Source organism: Oryctolagus cuniculus, chromosome 6, assembly GCF_964237555.1.
Source record: "Oryctolagus cuniculus chromosome 6, mOryCun1.1, whole genome shotgun sequence".
Classification (NCBI taxonomy): domain Eukaryota; kingdom Metazoa; phylum Chordata; class Mammalia; order Lagomorpha; family Leporidae; genus Oryctolagus; species Oryctolagus cuniculus.
The window spans coordinates 124,589,092-124,613,942 of NC_091437.1; the positions used below are offsets into that span (position 1 = coordinate 124,589,092).

At 40.2% G+C, this 24,851-nt stretch overlaps 1 protein-coding gene and 1 pseudogene across 25 annotated transcripts in view; both read left to right on the forward strand.

Moving 5' to 3' along the window:
* The window catches only part of VPS13B (vacuolar protein sorting 13 homolog B), a 778,478-nt gene that overhangs the window by 18,052 nt on the left and 735,575 nt on the right, over positions 1 to 24,851 (forward strand). For all 25 annotated transcript variants that reach the window (XR_011389260.1, XR_011389259.1, XR_011389261.1 and 22 more), the window contains exon 4: positions 23,529 to 23,649. Coding sequence is in view for 21 of the 25 variants with exons in the window: in XM_051844655.2 (XP_051700615.2) it covers positions 23,529 to 23,649 (121 nt within the window). In the remaining 4 variants the exon portion in view is untranslated. The remainder of the gene's footprint in view (positions 1 to 23,528; positions 23,650 to 24,851) is intronic.
* On the forward strand, positions 14,675 to 15,452 carry LOC138849948 (peptidyl-prolyl cis-trans isomerase-like 1 pseudogene; annotated as a pseudogene).

The window sequence follows — 24,851 nt, forward strand, 5'->3', positions numbered from 1 at the left end:
TCCTTTGCCGTTGGTTCACCCTCCGTGGCTCACTAGGCTAATCCTCTGCCTTGCGGCGCCGGCACACTAGGTTCTAGTCCCGGTCGGGGCACCGGATTCTGTCCTGGTTGCCCCTCTTCCAGGCCAGCTCTCTGCTGTGGCCAGGGAGTGCAGTGGAGGATGGCCCAAGTGCTTGGGCCCTGCACCCCATGGGAGACCAGGATAAGTACCTGGCTCCTGCCTTTGGATCAGCGCGGTGCGCCGGCTGCAACACGCCGGCTGCGGCGGCCATTGGAGGATGCTTCACTTCTGATCCAGCTCCCTGCTAATGTGCTGGGGAAAACAGCAGAAGTACTAAGGCCATTGCACCCATGTGGGGGACCCGGAAGAAGCTTCTGGCTCCTGGCTTCAAATTGGCCCAGCTCGAGTCCTTGAGGCCATTTGGGGAATGAACTAGTAGATGGAAGTTCTCTCTGTCTCTGCCCCTCTTTCTCTCTGTAACTCTGCCTTTCAAATAAAATAAATATATCTTAAAAAAAAAAAAGACATGAGGTTTAGTTCAGATAAGATCATTCCAGAAGTACAGAATTAAGTGCCTTGATAGGGAGTCATATCTAGTTTGTAAGGCTTAATTTAATTCTGTTAGTATTGTTGATTGTTTTATGAACTGGAAAGCATTGCTAAGACATTTATATTCTTAGTAAAAACCACTCAGAAAAAGATGTTTGATTGTGACTTTGTCATCACTTTTGATGACACTTTGATGGTTTTTCATCAGTTTTAATTATAAGGATTTTTAGAATTGGAGTGCTGGTGAAAAAGTTGTGGTGTTTGGAATAACGGCCACCTTGATGTCCATTATGAATTCTTTTTTTAATTGCTCAAAAGCTTCATTGTTTTTTTATTTTGCCTTCTGACTCTGTGCTTCTACTGTCAACACTTTCACAATGATTTTTTGCTCTGTGATAAGGAAAGTGCTTTATTCCATCACAGATAGATTTAGCACTCATGGAACCATCATAGGTCCTGCTGACATGTTTTTTTGTTATAGGCAATCTCATCAGCACTTTAGTTCTCACAGCATGAATCCCTGGAAGTCTGCCCAAGCACATGCCTCATACAGAGTTTTGGTGCCTTCCCAACATTCTTAGTATGGTGGTAAACAATTCTGTTACCATGAGTTTGGACAGTCTAGTTTTGTTGGAGGCTGTATTGTAGGTATTGTTTGACATACTACAATATGTCAAATGCTGGACCACTCTGACCATCTCTAAACACTGTTCTGGAAGAGATACTCTGAATTATTTTTGGAGTTGAAACTTTACTCATAAAATATTTAACTGTATGCTCAGAGTGTAATATGTGTCAATCATGTCCCTACCTTTAGATCATGTGGACTTAATAGTTGTGAACTGTTTTTCTCTTTTGTGGACTTCAGATACACAGATTGATTCATGAACACATTATGCTATGGTAATCTAATCTAAAGAGCTACAACGTTACTGGCAACTTAGATTTGACTATGTACTTTTCTTTTTTGTCATCTTGCCTGTACAGCTTCTGTGGATTTTATCTGCAAAAAGGGCAGAATGCTATGCAGTTGTTTATTCTGTGATTGATATGATTTCTTTGTGCATTGTATTAGATCTTGTGAAAAATATTTCTACCTACAGAGAACTGTAAACTTTTTGAGATTTACTTATTTATTTCAGAGGCAGAGTTATAGACAGAGCTATAGAGAGAGGTCTTCTATCTCCTGGTTCACTCCCCAGATTGCTGCAATGGCCAGAGCTGGGCTGATCCAAAGCTAGGAACCAGGAGCTTCTTCTGGGTCTCCCATGTAGGTGCAGGAGTCCAAGCACTTGGGCCATCTTCTACTACTTTCCCAGGCTGTTAGCAGGGACCTGGATTGGAAGTGGAGCAGCCGAGTCCTGAACGGTGCGCATATGGGATGCTGGCACTATAGGCAGAGACTTTACCTACTACGCCACAGCACTGGCCTCCTAAATTTTTTTTTAAAGTGTTTATATATTCTGGTTTTGATGTTTCTTGGGAAGTAAATGTTTTAAGATATTTTAACTGAATAAATGCAATTGTTTGTAAGACTGTTTATGGAAATAATATGTGTTCATGAAAAATTTTTATAAAAAGCTTTGAACCAAAACTTCAATTTTATAAAATACCACTAAGAACTTCAGTTAAAGAACTAAGATTTTTGTTAATGTATATACTTTTAAACCCTAGTTAATGCCTAAAGTTAAAGGACAATTTTGCCTGCATTCTTTCCTTGCATCTTAGGTGCTATGAAAATCCTTCGCTGCCTTCTCTAAAAAAGAATAGAGAAGCTTGAATAGTGAAGCTGTGTCACAGCCCTACTTTGCTAGAAGTATTGGTAGGGCAATTTACAATGTTTTCATGGCTTAAAAAATAAAGGACATTTAAGCTTCTTAAAGAAAGTTGGGTTCATTTGATTTATTATCAGAAGGGGCTCAGAAATGCTGATTTAGGCTGTGGAATTTATTTTACTTTTATTGGTTCTTTCCTTTTCACTGCTGTTGGTTAATAATGAATGTGATGATAACTTAGTCCATATTCAGTGTATAGCTTCCTTTTCTCAAAACTAGGAAATAAGTGTGTTTCCTATAAATTATGGCTAATGTATTTGCTTCCGCTGGGAAAACCCCTATATGTTGTGAAGGAGATGAGTAGTCTGGCACATACACCTGTGAAAGAACTCAGACTGTGTAATTGTTAATAAACTTTATAACTTTAGTTTCATATGTTTACGATCTGGTTGAATGAATGTCTTAGTTGGAGTGTGTGGCTAAGTAATTCCAAGCCAATGACCATATCTGTTACCTATAAACTTTAGACCTTGAGTGTGAGTTCTTGTTTCTGGTGTTGTAATTGGTATGGTAAAATAGGGTTGGTAAGTAGGGCTTCTGACTTTGTGCAAAGAAGATGGAGGATTCTGCAAAGGTAGAACCAAAAAGTAGATATAAAATTTTGGAATCTGCCCTAGTATTGGGTTCAGACAGAAGAGTGAAGGAGTTGTTCAAATCAAAACCAAGTAATGGGAGGGTGTTTGGTAGAGCAGTTAAGACACTCTTTGGGGTGCTCAGATCCCATATCTTGAGTTCCTGGATTTGAGACATGGATCTGCACCTGCTTCCTGGTAATGCAAACTCTGGGAGGAAATAAGTGATGGCTCAAGTAGTAGAGTCCTTGCCACCCATGTGAGACTCTAGGATTGAGGTCCCAGCTCCTGGCTTCAGCCTGGCCCAGTCCTGATTGTTGTGGGCATTTGGGGAATAAACCAATGGATGGGAGATTCTTTCTCTCCTCCCACCCCCACACACTGCCTAATAAATATAAGTATCTAAACCTTTAAAACAAAATCAAGTAATGTAGCAAAATGAGGGTACTTCAAAAAGTTCATAGAAAAATGCAATTAAAAGAAAATTATTTTATTGTAAAATTTTGAAATTTGCGTTTTTTCCATAATATTCATTTTCTAAGAACTTTCTGAAGATCCCTTATATGTGTGGATTTCAAAAATTTTTGCTCCAAAATGAAATTACCTTTTTTTTGTTTTTAAAATTTACTTCAGCAGCTGGGACCACAGTTGTGGCATAGTGGGTTAAATCACTGCCTGCAATGCCAGCATCCCATATGAGTGCCAGTTTGTGTCCAAGTTGTTTCTTTTGTGATTCAGCTCTCTGCTAATGTGCCTGGGAAAGCAATGGAAGATAGTCTAAGTGCTTGGGCCCCTATGCTTAACCTGCTACGCTACAACATCAGCCCTGTCTCATTTCTTGATTTGGTTTATAACTCTTGTTAATTTTTGGAACTGTCCTTTAAGATTATCTTAGTAGGAATTGCCTTAAATGTTTAGATGAAGGCAGGAGAATTGGCATCTTTGCTAAGAAAGTACTTGAGAGGCCGGTGCTGTGGCTCAATAGGCTAATCCTCTGCCTGTGGTGCCGGCACCCCGAGTTCTAGTCCCTGTCGGGGCGCCGGATTCTGTCCCAGTTGCTCCTCTTCCAGTCCAGCTCTCTGCTGTGGCCCAGGAGTGCAGTGGAGGATGGCCCAGGTCCTTGGGTCCTTCACCTGTGTGAGAGACCAGGAGAGGCACCTGGCTCCTGGCTTCAGATCAGCACGGCATGCTGGCCGCAGCAGCCATTGGAGGGTGAACCAATGGAAAAGGAAGACCTTTCTGTCTCTCTCTCACTGTCCACTCTGCCTGTCAAAAAAAAAAAAAAAAAAGTGCTTGAGAAAGTTTATTGAAATATTTTGATGCATTTTTTGCAGTCCAAGCATAGATTTTTCATAAATGAATTTTCTATGAATTTTGGAAGACCTCTCATGTTGAATCTGCCAGTCTTTGAACACCGTATGTCTCTCCAATTATGTTGTTTGATTTCTTTCATCAATGTTTTGTGTTTTCAGAATATACATACTTTTAAAATACTTTGGAGCAGTTACAAATGTGTAAAGTTAATAATTTTGGTTTGTTTGGTATTAGGTTATTGAAGTATAGTTGGTTTTTGTGCATTGATCTTGTGTCCTGTGAACTTGCTTAACAATAATTCTAAGAGATGTTTTTGTGGTAGATCCTTTAGATTTCTGACATAGATAATGAAAACATCTATAATAGATGCCATTTGATTACTTTGTTTCCAATCTATATGCTCTCTACCTGTTTTAAATTTACAAGTTGGCGTTATACCTCTTTTTACTGTGCCTCTACAATGCTGTTTTAAGCATTTTGGTATAGGTCATTTAATAATATTGCTGCAAAATCCAGTGAACACTTGTCATTTATTTTTAAATTTCCACTTGCAGCCAGTGTTGTGATGCAGCCTGTTAAGGTGCCACATGCCAGTGTCCCATATGGGCGCTAGTTCATGTACCAGCTGCCCCTCTTCCTATCCAGCTCCCTGCTTATGTGCCTGAGAAAACAGAAAAAGATTACCCAAGTGCTTGGACTCTTTCACCCACATGGGAGACCCAGATGGAGTTACAGGCTCCTGGCTTTGGCATAACTCGTTCTTAGGCATTGTGGCCATTTGGAGAACAAACCAGTGGATGGAAGATGTCTTTGTCTCTCTCTGTAACTGCGTTTCAAATAAATAAATAAATAAAAAATGGTAGTATCACCTCAGGCATCATGGAGGAAAAAATGGCTTATTTTAAAATTATAAAATGTATATACAAATATCACTATGTTATGACTTTTTCTACTTTTTTATTTCTAATATGGTAAATTTGGGTGAATATAGCACACAAATCTAAAATGTCTATGTAATTCTCAGTAATTTTTAATAGAGAAAAGTTCTGAGATGAAAATGTTTGACCACTGGTAGAGTAATTTTTTGTAGATCAGTTTCCTCATTTGCTCACCAAATAGTTTGTAGTTTACTAGGCATAGAACCAGGCATGGAACTCTGGAACCAACACAATTGCAACTCTATAGTTTGACACAATAACAATATTGTTTTCTTTTGTAATATGAAAGATAATACTCTGATATTTCAGGATATGAATATAACTATTTTAAAATTAAAAAAATTGTTTTTAAGACTTATTTATTTGAAAGAGTTAGAGAGAGAGAGAGATGTAGAGACAGATCTTTCATCCAATGGTTCACTCTCCAAATGGCCTCAATGGCCAGGTTGGGGCCAAGCTTAAGCCAGGAGCCTCATCCCGGTTTTCCATGTGAATGCAGGAGCCTAAGAACTTGGACCTTTTTCTGCTGTCTTCCTAGGCACATCAGCAGGGAGCTGAATCAGAAGTGGAGCAGCAAGGACTCCAGCTGGCACCCTAATGGGATGCTGACATTGTAGGTGGTAGCTTAACCCTCGGTACCACAATGCTGGCACCTCAAGCAGTGTCTTAACCACTGCGCCAAAAGCCTACCCCTGCATCATAATTTTTGATATGTAGAAAATCTTAAGGCTCTATGATATAACCATAGTATATCAGTAACTAACTGATTTAAGCACTAAGCAGATACATGTTTTAATTTAAATCCAAATATCTTTTTGTTTTGTGCTTTGTAGTAAGCTTAAAATTTATTGCACATAAAAACCAAATGACATAAAGTAGTTAAGTGAAAATTTTTTCTTTTATTTACTGAGGAAATTTCAATCTTTTTTTTTTTTTTTGCCACAAAAAGTTTTTGGAGTTTTTTTTGTATTTTTGGAAAGACTTTTTCCAGTTTGAATTGAAAAAGGTATATTTATTTTTATTCTCTCATGACTCTTCTAAGGAAGAAGAAACATTTGGATGGAGAGAACTAAGGAAGACTTTAGTTTCATGAGGGACTTTCTAAGAATGTTATGAATGAGTGAAAATATGGGGTTGTAGTAGAAGTGCAAGTACACCCTCAATTAGAGTGTTTAATGCTTCGACACTATAATTTATGTGTTTAAGTACTGCAAACAGAAGAAAATCCTACTTTGAGTTTTTACAGGCTTGCTGGTTTCAAGTTTCCTTTTCCCTATTTTATGCCATTCAAATGTTACTGGACACTAAAGGTAACACGGAATGTAGATTGTTGCTTTGTTTGTGTATGGCACATGGACTCTATAGCTTCTCTTCCAACTCTTCACATGTCACAGTTCTTTGACTTCTGTTTGGATGACTAGATAGATGCTGCTGATTTTGTTTTTTCTTGAACTTGCTCATTTTGCTTTCTTTTTGAGACTTTACATGTCTAGCATTTAGAAACTGTACTGAGTTATCTAAACTGAGTTTTCTATAGTCAAACTATATTTGGGTGTTACTAGTTTGAAAATTTCCATTTTGTAAAGATTTATTTATTTGAAAGAAGAGTTACAGAAAGAGGTAGAGGCAGAGACAGAGACAGAGAGAGAAATCAGATCTTCCTTCTGCTGGTTCACTCCCCAGTTGGCCGCGACAGCCGGCACTGAGCCAGTCCGAAGCCAGGATCTAGGAGCTTCTTCCGGGTCTGCCATGTGGGTGCAAGGGCCTAAGGACTTGGACCATCCTCCCCTACTTTCCCATGCCCATTAGCAGAAAGCTAGATCAGAAGTGGAGCAGCCAGAACTCAAACCGGTGTCCATATTGTATGCCAGCACTGCAGGCTGGTGCTTTAACCTGCTGCACCACAGCACTGGGCCCTGGTCTGACAATTTCTATTGAAGTGTTATAGGTTGCTTACATTTCATGTGATTTTTAAAATATGATTAAGTTTAAGTCTGATGTCTTTTGTTTTCTATTTCCTATATGATTTTCCCCCTTTTTTCGTTTCCTACTTTCCTCTAAATTAAGTACACAGTAGTCTTCTTTATCTTTTCCTTTCTGTGGTTCAATTACTCAAGGTCAACCAAGGTCTCTAATATTAAGTGGAAAATTCTGGAAATAAACAATTCATAAATTTTAAATTGTGCAGTCATAAGTAGCATGATGGAATTTTGTGCCATCCTACTCTGTCCCACGCTGGTCATGATACCTTTGTCTGGTGTGTTTGCAACTGTATGTGCTGTCTGCCCATTAGTCACTTAGTAACATTTGTTTCAGTTATCAGTTGACACTTGCTGGTATCACAGTGCTTGTGTTCATGTGACCCTTATTACTACTTAATAATGACCCCAAAGTATAATAGTAGTGATGCTGGAAATTATAGTAAATTGCTATATCATTATTGTTAATATTATTTGTCTAATATATAATTTTACTGTAAGTCTGTGTAAGAAAAAATATGCTACATATAGGTTTTGGTACTAAAGTTTGAGATATCCACTGGGGGTCTTGTAACGTATGTCCTGGGTTTTTGGGTGACTTCTATATTTTGACATTTCATTTTGTCTTTGTTATTACTTTAATAGCTATATCTCTATTTTTTAATGGTTATTTTAGGAATGACAGAATGCATGTTAAATTTATTGCTGTCGACTTTCAAATAATATTATATCACTTTGTGAATAATGTAGGTGTTATCCTTTACATTAGTATACACTTCTGTTTATCTTTTGCCATAATTTTATGTTGATACTGTCTTAACTCTTCTATTTATATTATAAATTCACAATGTATTATTATTACTATTTTTATTTTTGACAGGCAGAGTGGACAGTGAGAGAGAGAGACAGACAGAAAGGTCTTCCTTTTCCGTTGGTTCACATTCCAGTGGCCACTGCGGCTGGCGCACTGCAACCAGTGCACCATGATGATCTGAAGCCAGGAGCCAGGTGCTTCTCCTGGTCTCCCATGCGGGTGCAGGGCCCAAGGACTTGGGCCATCCTCCACTGCACTTCCTGGCCACAGCAGAGAGCTGGCCTGGAAGAGGGGTAACCGGGACAAAATCCGGCACCCCGACCGGGACTAGAACTCGGGGTGCCGGCGCCACAGGTGGAGGATTAGCCTATTGAGCCGTGGCGCCGGCCATTATTACTACTTTTTATTTTATTTATTTATTTATTTTTTGACAGGCAGAGTGGACAGTGAGAGAAAGACAGAGAGAAAGGTCTTCCTTTGCCGTTGGTTCACGCACCGCGCTGATCCGATGGCAGGAGCCAGGTGCTTCTCCTGGTCTCCCATGGGGTGCAGGGCCCAAGCACTTGGGCCATCCTCCACTGCACTCCCTGGCCACAGCAGAGAGCTGGCCTGGAAGAGGGGCAACCGGGACAGAATCCGGCGCCCTGACCGGGACTAGAACCCGGTGTGCCAGCGCCGCAAGGCGGAGGATTAGCCTATTGAGCCGCGGCGCCGGCCCATTATTACTACTTTAAATAGTCATTATTAAGAAGTTGAAAATGGGGGCAGGTTTTTGGTGCAGCAGTTGAAACGCTGGTTGGAATACCCACATTCCATATCAGTGCTTCCAGTCCAGTTACCAGCTAATGTGCACACTGAGAGGCAGCAGATCATGGCTCAAGTACTTGAGTCCCTGCCACCCCATGGAATACCGGGATTGAGTTTCAGACTCCTGGCTTCGGCTTTGCCCTGTGCTGGTATTTGGGGGAGTGAACTAAGAGATATAAGGTCTTCTTTTTCTGTCTGTCTCAGCTTTTCAGATGAAATGAAAATTAAATAATTTGGGCCGGCTCTGTGGCTCACTTGGTTGATCCTCCACCTGCGGCGCCGGCATCCCATGTGGGCGCTGGGTTCCAGTCCTGGTTGCTCCTCTTCCAGTCCAGCTCTTTGCTGTGTCCCAGGAAGGCAGTGGAGGATGGCCCAGGTGCTTGGGCCCCTGCACCTGCATGGGAGACCAGGAGGAAGCACCTGGCTCCTGGCTTCTTTCTCTCTGTCTCTTTCTCTCACTGTCTAGTTCTGTCAAATAAATAAATAAATAAATGAAAATTAAATAATTTTAAAAAATCTGTTAAATTTACCCATATAATTGGCACTTTGATATTCTTTATGAGATCAAAGGTTTCATCTACAGCATTTTATTTCAGCTTGAAGAATTTATTTTAACTCTTTTCTTTCTATAAATTCTTTCAACTTTTATTTGTTTGAAAAGTCTTTATTACTTTCTTGGCTTAAAAATTCTGATGTTTGTATTTAACCATGGGGGGGTAATTCTTTTTTAAAGATTTATTTATTTATTTGAAAGAGTTACAGAGAGGGAGAGAGAGAGATCTTCCATCTGCTGATTCACTCCCCAGATGGCCACAGTGGCCAGTGCTGGGCCAGGCCAAAAATGAGAGCTTCCTCCAGGTCTCTTATGTGGGTGGCAGGGACCCAAACACAGGACATCTTCCACTGCTTTTTCCAGGCCATTAGCCTGGAGCTGGATTGGAAGAGGATCAGCTGGGGCAAGAACCAGTGTGCATATGTAGTGCTGGCATTACAGGTGGTAGCTTTACCTGCTATATTACAACGCTGGCCACAGGGTAATTATTCTTTTATCTTATTTGCAAGCCTTTTCTAATAGTAGCTCTATCTACTTTGAATTAAAAGGAGATACCGAGGAGTGCAATGAGAGAGAGATGACCCAAAACTTCGAAGATGAAAGAATATTAGAATAACAGAAACAGTTGCTTCCTTTTCTGACCTTTCACAAGTGTTCAGTGTACTGCTTACTGTTATTTTTCAAATCCTTTTTGTTAGGGGCTGGTGCTGTGATGTAAAGCAAGTAGCAAGTAAAGCTGCCCTCTTTGATACTGCATCCCATACAGATTCTGGTTCGTCTGTGTCAGCTGCTCCACTTCTTACTGAGCTCCCTGTTAGTGCGCCTGGGAAAGCAGTGGAAGATGACTCAAATGCTTGGGCCCCAGCACCCACAGTGGGAGACCAGGAAGAAGCTCCTGGCTCCTGGCTTAGAGCTGGCCCAGCTCTGGCTGTTGCAGCCATTTGGGGAGTGAACCAGTAGGTGGAATCTCTTTCTCTCTCTTTCTCTCCTCTCTCTTCCTTCCCCCTCCCTCTCCCTCTCTCCCTTTCCTTCTCTATCTCTAACTCTGCCTTTTTTATTTGAAAGCAAAGTGACGGAGGGAGAGACAGAGATCTTCCATCTGCTGCTCATTCTCAAATGGCTGTAATAGTCCAGTCTGGACCAGGCCAAAATCAGGAGCCAGGAACTCCATCTTGGTTTCCCACATGGGTGGTATGGGCCCAAGTATTTGGGCTATCTTCTGTTGCTTTGTCAGGTGCATTAGCAGGAAGCTGGATGACTAATGTAATAGCCGGGACTTGAACCAGCACTTCAGTATGGGATGCAGAATCCAAAGCAGCAGTTTAACCTGCTGTGCTACAGTGCTGGCCTCAGATACTTCACTTTATATAAACTATTTAACTTCATGAACTCTCTTTTCCTCATTTATCAAATGAGAATTATGATTTCTTACAGCATGTTAGGGATGATTTTGAGCAATAAAATATAAAGCTTCTTGCATTGTTTGTACCAGTGATTAGTCACTCAGACTGTTATTTAGTTCTAGGATTATAGTTTAACACTTAGTTGCCTTAAAAATACTCCTTTATAGGGAGCAGATGGTTAGCCTAGTGGGTAAAACACTAGCATTCCACATTAGAGTGACTGGGGTCAGTACCTGGATGTGGCTTCTGACTCCAGCTTCCCACACCCTGGGAAGGCAGTGTGATGGCCCAGGTAATTGGGCTCCAGCTGTTCACGTGGGAGACCTGAATTTTGTTCTGGGTTCCCAGTTTGGGCCCTGGCCCAAACTTAGCTGTTGTGGGCATCTGGGGGAGTAAACCAGGAGATGGGAGCTTCTGTCTCTCTGCCTGTCAAAATATTAAAAATCCCTTTTATAAATAGCAAATACTCTGAAGTCAAGGACTCCTTTTCCCATTGTCAACTTTTGTCCCTTGTACTTAATTGTGCATAATATCCTATGTACAAAGATACTGCAGAGAAGTTCATGGAAAATTGAATTAAAATACAAGTTTGTTTTGGTGCAAAACTTTTTGAAATCCATGCATCCAAGAAGCCTTCAAAAAAGTTCATGGACAGTGAATATTACCAAAAAGGTATTCATGAATTTCAAATAATTTATGTACCAAAATAAGCTTATCTTTAAAAAAAAAAAAAAAGATTTATTCATTTATTTGAAAGGCAGAGTTACAGAGACAGGGGCAGAGAGAGAGGTCTTCCATCCACTGATTCACTCCCAAAAGGGCCACAAGGGCTGGAGCTGGGCCAATCGGAAGCCAGGAGTTTGGAACTTCTTCCAGGTCTCCCATGTGGGTGCAGGGTCCCAAGGACTTGAGCCATCTTATCTTTTGTTTTCCCAGGCCATAGCAAAGAGCTGGATTGGAAACCGAGTAGCTGGGACTGGAATAGGTGCCCATATGGGATGCTGGCACTGGAGGTGGTGGCTTTACCTGCTATGCCACAACACTGACCCCTAAACTTACCTTTAAATTCCATTTTTCCCATATACTTTTTGGAGTTCTCTTGTGTATCAGATGCTTTGAGTGAGCCTATACCACTTCATTCTATGTTACTATCTTCAAGCCCTTTTAAAATATATAAACTTAATAGTGCCCTTTCTTATTTAACATCTGCTCATTCCTTAATCCACTGTAATCTGACTTCTTCCCTCCCCACTCTTAATAGGAACACCCTTTCAAACTTTTGTGGGTACTTGTCAGTATTGATAATATTGATATTATTTTTTTTGTTTTCTAGCTTGAGATGGTTATGAATACTGTAATATTCAGATTCGTTATCTTTGTGAATAATTAAATTTGGTATTGGGAGGTGAAATAATTTTAAGGAGTGCCTCAACTTGTCTAAATCCAAATATTCCTCCAAGTTGAATCTCATTCTTAACTTCAGTATCTTGTTTAGTAAAGCCATTATTTGCCTCTGAATCACATTTTATTTTTTTTTTAAAGATTTATTTATTTGAAAGTCAGATAGAAAAGGTGGGGAGGGGAAAGAGAGGGAGGGAGAGAGGGAGGGAAGAAGGAAGGAAGGGGGAGGAAGGAGGGAGGGAGGGAGGAGAGAGATAATCGTCCATCTGCAGTTTCACTCCTCAAATGGCTGGGCCTGTGCCAGGCCAAAGTCAGGAGCCAGGAGCCTCCTCCGGTTCTCCCATATGGGTGCAGGGGCCCAAGCATTTGGGCCATCTTCTGCTGCTTTTCCCTGGCACATTAGCAGGGGGCTGGTTTGGAAGTGAAGTGGTTGGGACTTGAACCGGTGCTCCCATGGGATGCACTGCTGATGGAGGTCCAACATTCTATGCTCCAGTGTAGGCCCTTCTGAATCATATATATATTTTTTTTTTTTTTGACAGAGTGGACAGTGAGAGAGAGAGAGACAGAGAGAAAGGTCTTCCTTTTGCCGTTGGGTCACCCTCCAATGGCCGCCGCGGCCGGCGCGCTGCGGCCGGCGCACCGAGCTGATCCGATGGCAGGAGCCAGGTGCTTTTCCTGGTCTCCCATGGGGTGCAGGGCCCAAGCACCTGGGCCATCCTCCACTGCACTCCCTGGCCACAGCAGAGAGCTGGCCTGGAAGAGGGGCAACCGGGACAGAATCCGGCGCCCCGACCGGGACTAGAACCCGGTGTGCCGGCACCGCTAGGCGGAGGATTAGCCTAGTGAGCCGCGGCACTGGCCCTTCTGAATCATATTTTAAAGGGAAGATAGGAAACGTCATTTTCCTCCGTAAATAAAATGGCACTAACGTTTGCAATATAAATGCCAGTGCCACAAAAGGGAAAATTGTTCTTTTATATAGTAATTCAAGCAACAGGATTTTCATATGCACCAAAGAAAAGCCAATAAGAGATTAAATATGCCTTTAATAAAATGTAATAAATTACCATTTTTTGTATTCAAATAAGACAAATTTTAAACATTTTAAGAGTGTATGCTTTAGAATATTGTGTTGTAAGGTTTTCAATGGATCATTACCCATCTTCTATCTCTTTGTCCTTCCTGAGCTCATCACTCTTTGGTAGTTTTACAATTACTTCCTCTGGTCTCTAGCCTAGAACCAAGTCTTCTCTTGGTAATTCTGGGCTCTTGCAGTGTTGATATCTGGTGATTAAATGGAGCTGCTTATCTCAGTTTTGCTTGAAATGTGGGCAGACAGACAGAGCTCCCATCCATTGGTTCACTCCTCAAATGCCTGGGAACTGGAAATTCAATCCAGGCCTCCCATGTGAATTAGCAGTGACTTAAGTATTTGGGCCATTACCTTCTGCCTCTCAGGGTATGCATTAAACAAAAATTGGAATGAGGAGAAGAACTGTGATTTGAATCTAGGTACTCTGATAAGGGATGTGTGTATACCAGGCTTTGCTTAATTTTTTTTTTATAAGGGTTGTTTGCTTCCAACATCCTTTTTATATGGCTTCATGATATGTTGTTGGCAGCAGTTGGCAATAGTACTTTTTACCCTCCTTTTGGAAATCGGGGCTTTACTCTATATCAAGGGTTGATACTGGTAATAGTCTACCATAAGTGACCAATTTGAGTCCTGCTTATTCCTTGCCTGCCTCTTCTGAGTTTTGCATCTTGAAAATAAGCATATGTTGTCTTCAGTTTGATTCAGTGTTTTGAACTTCGCTGAAATTTTCTTCTTTTTAAATTGGTTACTGCATTTCTTGTCCCCTGTACTCTCCCAACCCTGCTTCCAGTGTTTCTGTGTATCCCGTATGCTGTACTATCAGAAGCATAAATCTTTCTTTGTTACTGCTTCAGTTATCACTTTTATTTAAATAAGTCTGAAGTCTTTATGTAACTGATCTTTGTTTTAATCTCTACTAGTACACCTTTGGCTCCCATATGGATGTAAATGTTCTTATGATGTGCTTTTACTGGAAACCCAGATGTCTAAAATTGCATCCACTATTTTACTTTAAAACTTAGGTCTTTTTTTAAAAACTTTTATTTAGTAAATATAATTTTACAAAGTACAGTTTATGGATTACAATGGCTTTTCTCCCCCATAGCTTCCTTCCCACCCGAACCCCTCCCATCTCCTGCTCCTTCTCCCATTCCATTCACATCAAGATTCATTTTCAATTATCTTTATATCCTGTATATAAAGATAAAACTTAGGTCTTCATTGGAATGCCTGTGTTCAAGTTCTGGCTCTGCTCCTGATTCCAGCTTCCTGCTAGTGAATGTCCTGAGAGATAGCAGGTGATGGCTCAAGTGGTTGAGTCTCTGCCATCCATCTGGGAGACTTGGATTTGGTTTCTGGCTTCTGACATTTTGGAGAGTGAACCACTAGATGCTGTCTGTCTGTCTGTCTCTTTGCCTCTCAAATAAAAATCAGGACAAAAAATGAAAAGGATCCTTTTTTTAAAATTTCTTAAAAAATTTGATTAGTCTTTTCTTGAGTAGTCTGGAGCTTAGTGAGTATTGTCATCCTAGATGACTCATGGTCAGGTAGAAAAGGATTCTGCCAGGTTTACCATGATGGCGATTCCCCCAGACTCCTGTTAGCCACCCAGCGTTTACTTGGAGACCACTATGGGCAACATTGTGCTGGATCTATACTGGAAGCATGCTCCAAAAACCCATAAGAACTTTGCTGAGTTGGCTCCACAAGGTTACCACAGTGGCACCAAATTCCACAGAATCTGCAAAGACTGAGGTGACCCAGTGAGGTGGTACATCGATCTATGGTAAACAGTTTGAAGGTGAACTTCATCCAGACTGGAAATTCAGTGGTGCTGGATTCTCACAGTGGCCAGTGCAGGACTAGAGAGCAACGGCCGCCAGTTCTTTGTGACTTTCAGTCTCATCCACTGGATTGATGGCAAACACACTGTGTTTGGCCAAGTGTGCCAGGGATGGTGGATTGAGTAGGAATGGTGGCAACCAATTTCCAGGACCGCCTTGTGGATGATGTGAAAATCATTAAGGCACACTCTTCTGGATAGATTCTCTGCCCTTCTGGGCACACCCAGGTCTTGAGGGAGGGCCTGTACCCACCAGCTTCCACACGACCTAGAATGACACACAACTCTATACCTCATTTTGGCCTTATGTATTATGGAGTTAGGGAAGCTCCGGGTCCTGGCTGAGTTAGGGATAGAAATGCACTCTGGCAGTATGATGCTCTTTATCCTTCCCAACACCTGGGCTGACAGGGCCTTTGCATAAATGTCAAAAAAAAAAAAAAGTGTCAAATGAGGAATGATAATGTGTAATAATTAAGAAGTGATTTTATTAAAAGGAAGAGACATTGACCACTTTTTTCCCCAAGAAGGAATAAAAATCTATAGTGAGCACAAGGCCAGACTGAATTTTCCTTAAAAAGCAGTTCTTTGATAAAGAAGCTCCTCTTAAGTTTTTTTTTTAATGTAAGACTTTAAAGAAATTAGATGAAGTTTTTTTTATATACATTGTTTTGTTTTCTTAAAAATTTTTTTTAGATTTTAAGGGAAGGACTAGGGACAAGGAAGTTAATACCTATATAATACATATAAACTTACAAAATAAATGCCATTGATGGTTGGGGAAAAAAAAGATTCATGGTTAGGCATTAATTTTTCTACCCTAAAATTTGTAAAACTCACTAGAATAATTTTCCAGCTAGATCAGATACAAAAGTAAGATCATATTCCACTTTCTTGAGACTAAGAAGGTGGTAGTGTTGTTGGTTGATTTATAGCATAAAGGACATGGGGATTTTTTGGGGAGAGGGGGATGAGGAAGTAGGGGGAAAGGAGCTGAATCAGTTGCAGAATTTGTGTTTTGTTGAATTTCAGGTGCTAACATTAAAAAAAAAAAAACCTTAGTTACAGCTTCCCTTGTCATTCAGTTTCTAAACTTTTATAATTACTAATTTTTGATATCTGCTTCGCTTGTTGTCATGTAAGAAGAAAATTCTTACTGCTGAATGAAGAAATCCATCTTGTAATTGTGTTCATAAATTTCATTGACTTGTCAATATATAAAATAATGGTTAAATTTCTTGGACTGATGTTCTGGACTCTACCATATGTCCCCCCCCCCTTTTTTTTTTTTAGATTTATTTACTTGAAAGGCAGAGTGACAGAAAAAGATCTTGGGCTGGCAGTATGTCATAACAAGTTAAGCTGCCACCTGCAACACTGACATCCCATGTGGATGTCAGTTGCAATCCCTGTTGCTTTACTTTCAGTTCAGCTCCCTGCTGATGCACCTGGGAAAGCAGTGAAAGATGGCCCCAATGCTTGGCTCCCTGCACCTATATGTGAGACTCAGATGGAATTCCTGGCTCTTGGCTTTGGCCTGGCCCAGTCTTGGCTTTTTCAGCCATTTGTAGAGAGAACAAGTGGGTGGAAGATCTCTCTCTTGCTGTCTCTCTCGCTGTAACTCTGCCTTTCAAATCAACAAATCTCTCTCTCTCTTTTTTTTTTTTTAAAGATCTTCCTTCTCTGGTTCATCCTCAAATGCTGGCAAAAGCCAGGTCAGGACCAGCCCAAAGCGGGGAACTCTTTCTGGGTCTCTCATATGTATGGTAAGGGCCCAAGCACTTGAACATCTTCTGCTGCCTTCCTTGGCATATTAGCAGGAAGCTGGATTGGAAGCAGAGCAGCCAAGACATTGACCAGAACCGTGATGTGAGGGATGCTGGCCTTGCAGTTGTTGGCTTAACCTACTGCAGCATACATAGTACTAGCACCCAGTTATCTCTATTATTAAAATGTGACCTGATGAATATTCAGCTTTGGTTCAGTAAGATTATAATTAATCCTCCTTTTGAGATGGTCAGGTAAAAGAACTACAAAGGAGGGGCAGCTCTGTCAGCCTATCATAACTCCTCCCCACTCTTGATGAGAGAAAAGATAGAAGTAATGTTTTCTCTAGGCTATAGTTGACAGGTTAAGAGATTGATGCTGCGCATTCCTCCTTCATTTAAGCATGCTTGAGTAACTATCTTTGTTTTCTGTTGCTCAAACAAAATACCCAATGCCTGGTAATTTATAAAGAATAGACGTTTATTTGGCTCATGCTTTTTGTGTCAGGGAATTCCAAGAGCTTAGCACCATCATCTGCTTGACATCAGTGGAGCACCTTTTTGCTGCCTGCTAACATTTCAGAGAGCGTCATCACATGGTGAGGCAAAGCAATATGCTAGTGCAAGTCTCTTTTTATAAAGCCACTCATGCCATTAGTGGGGTGGGGGGCCCTTCATGACTTCATCTACTATTACCTCTTAAAGGGTCCATCTTTAAATACCATTTTTTATGATTTTGGGGATTAAGTTTTCAGCATATGAAAGTTTAGGGGTGCAGTCATACCGTAGGAACAACTAACATTAAGTTTATTAATATTACTCTTAGGGTAGTTAATATGTTTTCACTTTCACTTTTCATGTTCTCAAAGCATACTTCTGAGTGAGTACATTTGCCTCTTTGACTTTCCGAAGTGCCATGTTACTTTTATTCTCGATGGCATCTGACAGTTGCCTCTATACTTGCTAATGGAGAGGATAGAGGTGACTATTCCCTTAGAGCCTCATAAGAGTTCATTTCCCAGCCCCCTTTGACTGTTTCAGCAGTCTTTTTAGTGGCCAAAGCTGCTAGAAGAGTCTTAGTCCTTTCTGCTTGCCAAGTTTGTTGCCAGAAGTTTGAAGAGGGTAAGGTACTCTTACTTCCATCATTCAGTTTTTCATTCTTCAGTTCTTTTTTGTATCTTAACCTATTGCTCTGTTTTTAAACAAGGAGGTGGAATGTTTCAGCTACTTGTTTTAAGTTTTGTCCTCTGTCTTATTCACAGCGTTGTAAATCTGGAGTTGATGGTTTTTAAGTTTTAGTAGATGAGCCCTATAAGGGCTGAGGGGAAAAGCATGCAACATGAACCCATGGTCTGTCAGTATGAAAGTAACGGATCTATTTACATACAGTGTTTGTCACATTTTCCTTCTGTTAGGAACTTTTGTAAGGAAATGACATTCTTGCTTGTTTCATGAGGAGCAAAGGGCAGTATTTTCAGAAATAGCTATGTGGTCCCCAAGAGAAAACATTCTTTTGCCATGAAATATACTTGCCAGAAATTTTGGAAAAATTGCAACTTAAATAAGAAAGATACAACTGTAATGTGTTGGTTAAAATTATCTCAAAATATTTTAACTAGTGTATTTGAGAACAGGGTTTCTTTTCTTAGTAATTGAATGAAGGAAAAATGTATAATAGTCCAAAATGGTACCTGCTGGCTGAAAGAAGATGAGTTCAAAACCAATGATATAAGTAATTCTAGTTTAAGTGGTAAATATTATAATCTTATTTTACTTTATTTTTTAAAAGATTTATTTATCTGAAAGGCAGAGTTAGAGAGAGAGAGAGAGACAGAGAGAGGGGAGAGATACTTTCATCTGCGGGTTCACTCCTCAAATGGCTGCGACAGCTGGCCAGAACTGGGCTGATCTGAAACCAGGAGCCAGGGGCTTCTTCTGGGTCTCCCATGTGGATGCAGGGGCCCAACCACTTGTGCCATCCTCTACTGCTCTCCCAGGCATACTAGCAGGGAGCTGGATCGGAAGTGGAGCAGCTGGGACCTGAACCGGCACCCATATGGTGCCAGTGCTGCATGTGGTGGCTTTATCCACTATATCACAACGCTGGACAGGATTTGAATTGAAGCTTACTTGTGATGGATAGAATTAAAATGTAATTAAATGAAAACAAATTCATATCATCAAAAGAATTTTTTGGTAAATAGATGTGGTAGTAATTTCTCAACTGTGATTAAGAAAGGTTTACACATTTGATAATGTTTATTTGTTGGTGTATATTCTTATGAGTGCCCTAAATAATGCTAATTTTGTAACTATACCAGAATTTCAGGTTTATTATAAATTTTGTTTCAGCAAATAATTTCCAGATATTTTCTTTGGAATAATAAAAATGTGTAGCTTGTCGAAGAAGCTTTATTCACTTTTTTTTTTTAACTTGAAAACTCATATTTAGTCTACCTTACCCTTTTTTGCTGGTAATAACTTTTAAAAAATCAAACAAAAATAACATATTCCTTCTTTTGCTGTAAAATGTTTGTCATCTTATGTATGCCAGATTTATTAGACTGCTGTAGTTTCAGTGCATTTTGGCTGGAATGTTTATTATGACATCACTGTAATCTATATACAGTATGTGATTTCAGTTGGTTTCAGTGTCAAATGCTTTCATAATTATGCTAGTTTTGGCAGTTCACTTGGAACTTTTTCACATCTCTTTAATGAACATGTTTTACTTCTGGACTTTTGAGCAAAGCAACCACATGTTTTAAAAATTAATAGTGTGCTTTTAATGTTAACGTGCAGAAGTGTATGACCACAAATATTTCTATGGAAATAAGTTCAACTAGAAGTAATTACAGTAAAGTTTTATTCACAGTAGTAGTCCTTTAATACTTAAAAACTATCTCATTCCTCAAATAACAGAAAATATAATCAAAAGATTGAATAATGAAATTGTTTTGTGGAATGAAACTCTGATGTTTGTTTTGCAATAACTTAAAATGAACATAAGTTCATGTGAAAAATTTCTTTGTTTATGATATTAAATATTTTACTTTTTGCTTGTATTCAGTTTCAAGTTTTTTTTCCCCCAGTGTATAACAGCATCTGAAGCCATATGCAGTATGGGATTTCACCTTTTATTGTTTATTTTGTAATATGGTGCTGGATAGAATTTTTGGTTTTTAATTGGGTTTTATCATTGTTCTTACTAGCCTGTAGTATCAGATTAGGAAATTTAATATTCTTTTTATTTGCTCTAATATAAAAGAACTAAATTTGACTTCGTTATAAATATTATAAAGTGGTGTTATTGATTAATGGAATTAATGGTGCACAGTGCACTGTTAGTTACCCTTTGTGTAGGTACGTTTGTGCTCCCATTCCACATCTCCATCTTTTTTCCAGCATAAATATGGTATTATATTTATTTTTTAAGATTTATTTTGAAAGTCAGACTTAGATGAAGAGACACAGAGAGAGAGAGATCTTCTGTCCACTGGTTCACTCTCCAGATGGCTGCAACAGCCAGCACTGGGCTAGGCCAAAGCCAGGGAGTTTCATCTGTATTTCCCACATGGGTGGCAGGGGCCCAAACACTTGGGCCGCCATCTGCTGCTCTTCCCAGGCAGGTAACAGGGAGCTGATCAGAAGTGGAGCACTGGGACATGAACTAGTACCCATATGGATGCCAGCATCACAGGTGGCGACTTTATCTGCTGTGCCACAATGCCTACCCCTATTTTATTCTTAAAAAGGTGGTAAGTTGCCAGATGCATTTCCTTCATTACTACCCCATCTATTTTCTCATTCAATTGCCTGTTTCCCTAAATGAGCAACCTGTATTTACTGATTCCACTTTAACTTGGCATTCACTCATTTACTGTTCCCACACCTGTCCCTTTACTAGAACTATGACCTCTCTTCCTTATATTGGCAGCTTCCTTCTAATTATCAAATCATGTAACAGGTCAACTTGATCGAAGACTGATAATTTCTTCATAGGCCTTACTATGCCATTTTTTTTTTTTTTTTTTTTTGACAGGCAGAGTGGACAGTGAGAGAGAGAGACAGAGAGAAAGGTCTTCCTTTTGCCGTTGGTTCACCCTCCAATGGCCGCCGTGGCCGGCGCGCTGCGGCCGGCGCACCGCGCTGATCCGATGGCAGGAGCCAGGAGCCAGGAGCCAGGTGCTTTTCCTGGTCTCCCATGGGGTGCAGGGCCCAAGCACCTGGGCCATCCTCCACTGCACTCCCTGGCCACAGCAGAGGGCTGGCCTGGAAGAGGGGCAACCGGGACAGAATCCGGTGCCCCAACCGGGACTAGAACCCGGTGTGCCGGCGCCGCTAGGCGGAGGATTAGCCTAGTGAGCCGCGGCGCCGGCCCTTACTATGCCATTTTTACTGAACCGGTTCCTGTCTTTAACCTTCTGGTTTTGTTCTATCATTAAACATTTTTATACTCTGACTTCATTTGCTCAATCATCATTCCTTGTATGTGCTATTTATAGTTATATCATTTTGTTTTTGCTTATGGTTTTCCTTCCTATTTAGGCTCCAGTCTTAACCTAAAACATTCCTACTCTTTGTTTTTTTAGACAGGCTTAATTCATTTTATTTTCTTTGTATAAAAACCTAGTTGGAGTTTGGGTCCCCTACACAGAGACTTTGGTGTGGGTCTTAACAAGACTGTCAGATTGAATTCCTGATAGGGAGTCTTGGTGGACACAGTCTTTTTCTAGAAGTCAGTTTCAGATAACTGTAGGTCATTGTCCAGGTGGCCTTGGAAGAGTTGCCTAATGTGGCAGTGCTATCCCTGGCTAAGGTATAGCAGTTGTGGATGCCAGCCACCATCAGCATCTTTTGGGGTTTAGGAGCTGAGTGCATGCCAGAGTCTCTGGGAGCGGGGCTGAGTGCATCAGCAGGAGCCACTGTGGCCTGTCAGCTTGCAAGCCATGGTGTGAGACTTTACACCTTGTTCTCTTAGTAGCCTCTCTGCACTGGCACAGCGGAGACATGTGGCAGGGATGATAGCCCTAGGATGCTGGTAACTACCTCCTTGGAGCACTTAGTAGCCAGTTTGACTTTATCATTATAACCCCATTGGCAAAATATGCTTTGAACCTCATCTGTTGGCCACCGTGGACTTCTTTGGCACTGAAATAATAAAGAAACTTCAACCTTGAAGGATGCCTCTAGGAAAAAGTCAGTGATCTCAGATTTTTTATTGGGCATGGAGAAGGGATAGGTCTCTTCTAGGGACTTGATCTTTGTGTCATTGAGTAGACTGATTGGCTTGGTGTCTGGGAGCCACTCCTTGTCCTTGACTCTGCAAGCTCACACCCAGGTGCTACTGCACAAGCCACTGCGAAACAGCTGTGACTTCACATTTCAGGGCCTCTGGGCCCTCCTGGTGCACTGAACATTTGGTGTCCTCCTGGAGACCATATACTTGGTTTTAAGGCTTACCTTATCTTGTTTTTCCAAATAGAATGACACTGTATTACTATTTCTTAGCAACAAACCAAAAATATGCTGTTGTTGTAGAACTAGTTATGTATGTATGTTTGATAAATTTGGAAATCCTTGGGAACAGGCATTGTACCTAATTAAGTGTAGTAAATTCAGCAACTGGGACATAAGAACATTTATATAAATGTTGAATCAGGACAGGAACAGTATATTAATTTGCATTTTATAAATAAGGGGATGGATTTCAAAAAATATGTTTGATTTAAATTTATGTTATCCATTATCAAAACCTAATTTAACCTTTGGGGTGGGTGTTTGACACAGCAGTTAAGATATCCGAGTGCCTGGTTTGAGTCCTCCTCTGCTTCTAACCCAGCTTCCTGCTAATATGCATCATGGGAGCAGCAGGTGATGCTGAAGTACTTCGGTCTCTACCTCCCACATGGGAGACCCAGGCAGAGTTGTAGGCTGCTGACTTTAACCTGGATAACCCCAGACTTGCAGGCATTTGAGGAGTGAATAAGTGGATGGAAGATTTCTCTGTGTTTCTCCGTCTTTCGAATAAAATGAAAATAAATCCACTTAAGCCATATATCTGAGTGTAAGGATGATTAAGATTGATTTTTAAAAATGACTAAGAATTTAGCTTCGATACAGAATAGTGAGGAATTCAACATATAAACAACACATAAAGGAAAACCTTGAGACCCTTTTCATTTGTTTTATACTCAAATACGCAAATTGCTTAAAAGCTTGCATCAGATAGCCTTTTTTTTTTTTAATTCTAACCACAACTATTCTTAGGGTATTACCAAGTAGTTTATTGTGATTCCAGCTGAAGAAATGAAGAATTTATATTTTTAAACTGTTTTAGATGATGTTTGAGGATGCAAATTGAGAAAGCTTGGGCCATCCTGCACTGCTCTCCAGGTCATAGCCAGAGAGCTAGATTGGAAGTGGAGCAACTGGGTCTGGAACCAGCACCCATCTGGGATGCTGGCACTGCAGCTGGTGGCTTTACCCGCTACGCCACAGTGCTGGCCCCTATATAGTTTTTTAGAGCTTAAAAAACTAGAAAGTCTATTTTACCTCCCTTGGGTACTCATAAACTGCATATAGGGAATAAAGCTTTTCCTTGTTCTTGAATGTGATTGATGCTTTGCTTTTTCTTTCTTTAAAATAAAAACAGGATGACCATGAAAGCTGTGGTTCTAATTCCACCAACCGCAGTGTTAATGAGAGCACAAAATCATCAATAAAACCCCGAAGAATTCAGCAGGCTGCGCCTACAGATCCTGATTTACCACCAGGTAACTTCCAGTGGGATTGATAAAGGCATGTCAGTTGTTACTGAGCATTGTTTTAGTCCTTTGTAGAATATGCATTTTCAGGCTTCTTTAATGTTGTGCAGCTTTAGAACATGTTGTGTCCAGACCCTTCACAAATGGCTTTCATTCAAATTTTGATCATTTTTTGCAGTAAGCTGTTCTTTGAGTTTCTTACAGTCTCTCTAAGCCAAGACTCAAGATCTGTTCCTTCTCCTTGCATCTTGATAAATGAAGGATGCTAGATTGTTCAGAGTATCTGAAAACTTTAAAATTCACTAATTGAGTCACAGGATTTTCTAACTAGGAGAGACCTTATATTTTATCTGTTTTATTTTTTGATGCTTTTATTCACTTGGGGCAGCAGTGGCTTGCAAAAAACAGTTCCTTGGTAAATAGTTAATGAGGGGAAAAAATGATCATTACTTGTTGGCTCTGTGACGAAAGCATTATTAACTACGTTTCTTACAATTAGAGTTACCAGTCGCTTCTCTTTTGATTTTACTTATTGGTTACTTCTATTTTGTGAGGTAATAGACGTGGTCATAAGCTTATTTTGTTTATTAAAGGTTTTAACCCAGTTAATTTTTGACAGTCTTCTGGTGCCATCTATTGTCAGAGGCCAAAGTTATGTCCACTATTTCGTAGGGCCTGCTTTCTCTAATATATGTTCTGAGTTACAGTTCATTTGAACATGGATGGCTAGTGCCGCAGTGATGGTATGCTGTTGCTTTGTGTTCTTCAGAACTCGACCTAATAGGCCTTGGTAATGTGTCTGGCTTTGGATAGATTAATTGCTACAAGCTGGAGAGGGTGCCAGAAAAAAGTATTTCCAGTTCTGCTTTAGAGTACTGTTACAGTTCCAGAATTTTCAAGTTTTTTTATTTTTTAAACTTACTAACTCCTTGGGAAAAATTCCTGGGGAATTAAATTACATTGTAAATTAAACCTGTAGCTTGTACTTATTTCAGAAGTAATATTAAAGCAACCCTTTACTCCTCCAAATATTGGGCTAGTCCTTATAATCTCTTTATTCCTCAGAACTTCCTATACTAGTTCATAGTACAGAAGTATTGATCTCTTTGTTTCTCTGATTCCCTCTTTTTCTTTTTTTGTCTATAATTGAGATTTTATTGGTGTTGAGAATCGGTACACACATCACACATTTCAATTTGTACATAATTCTT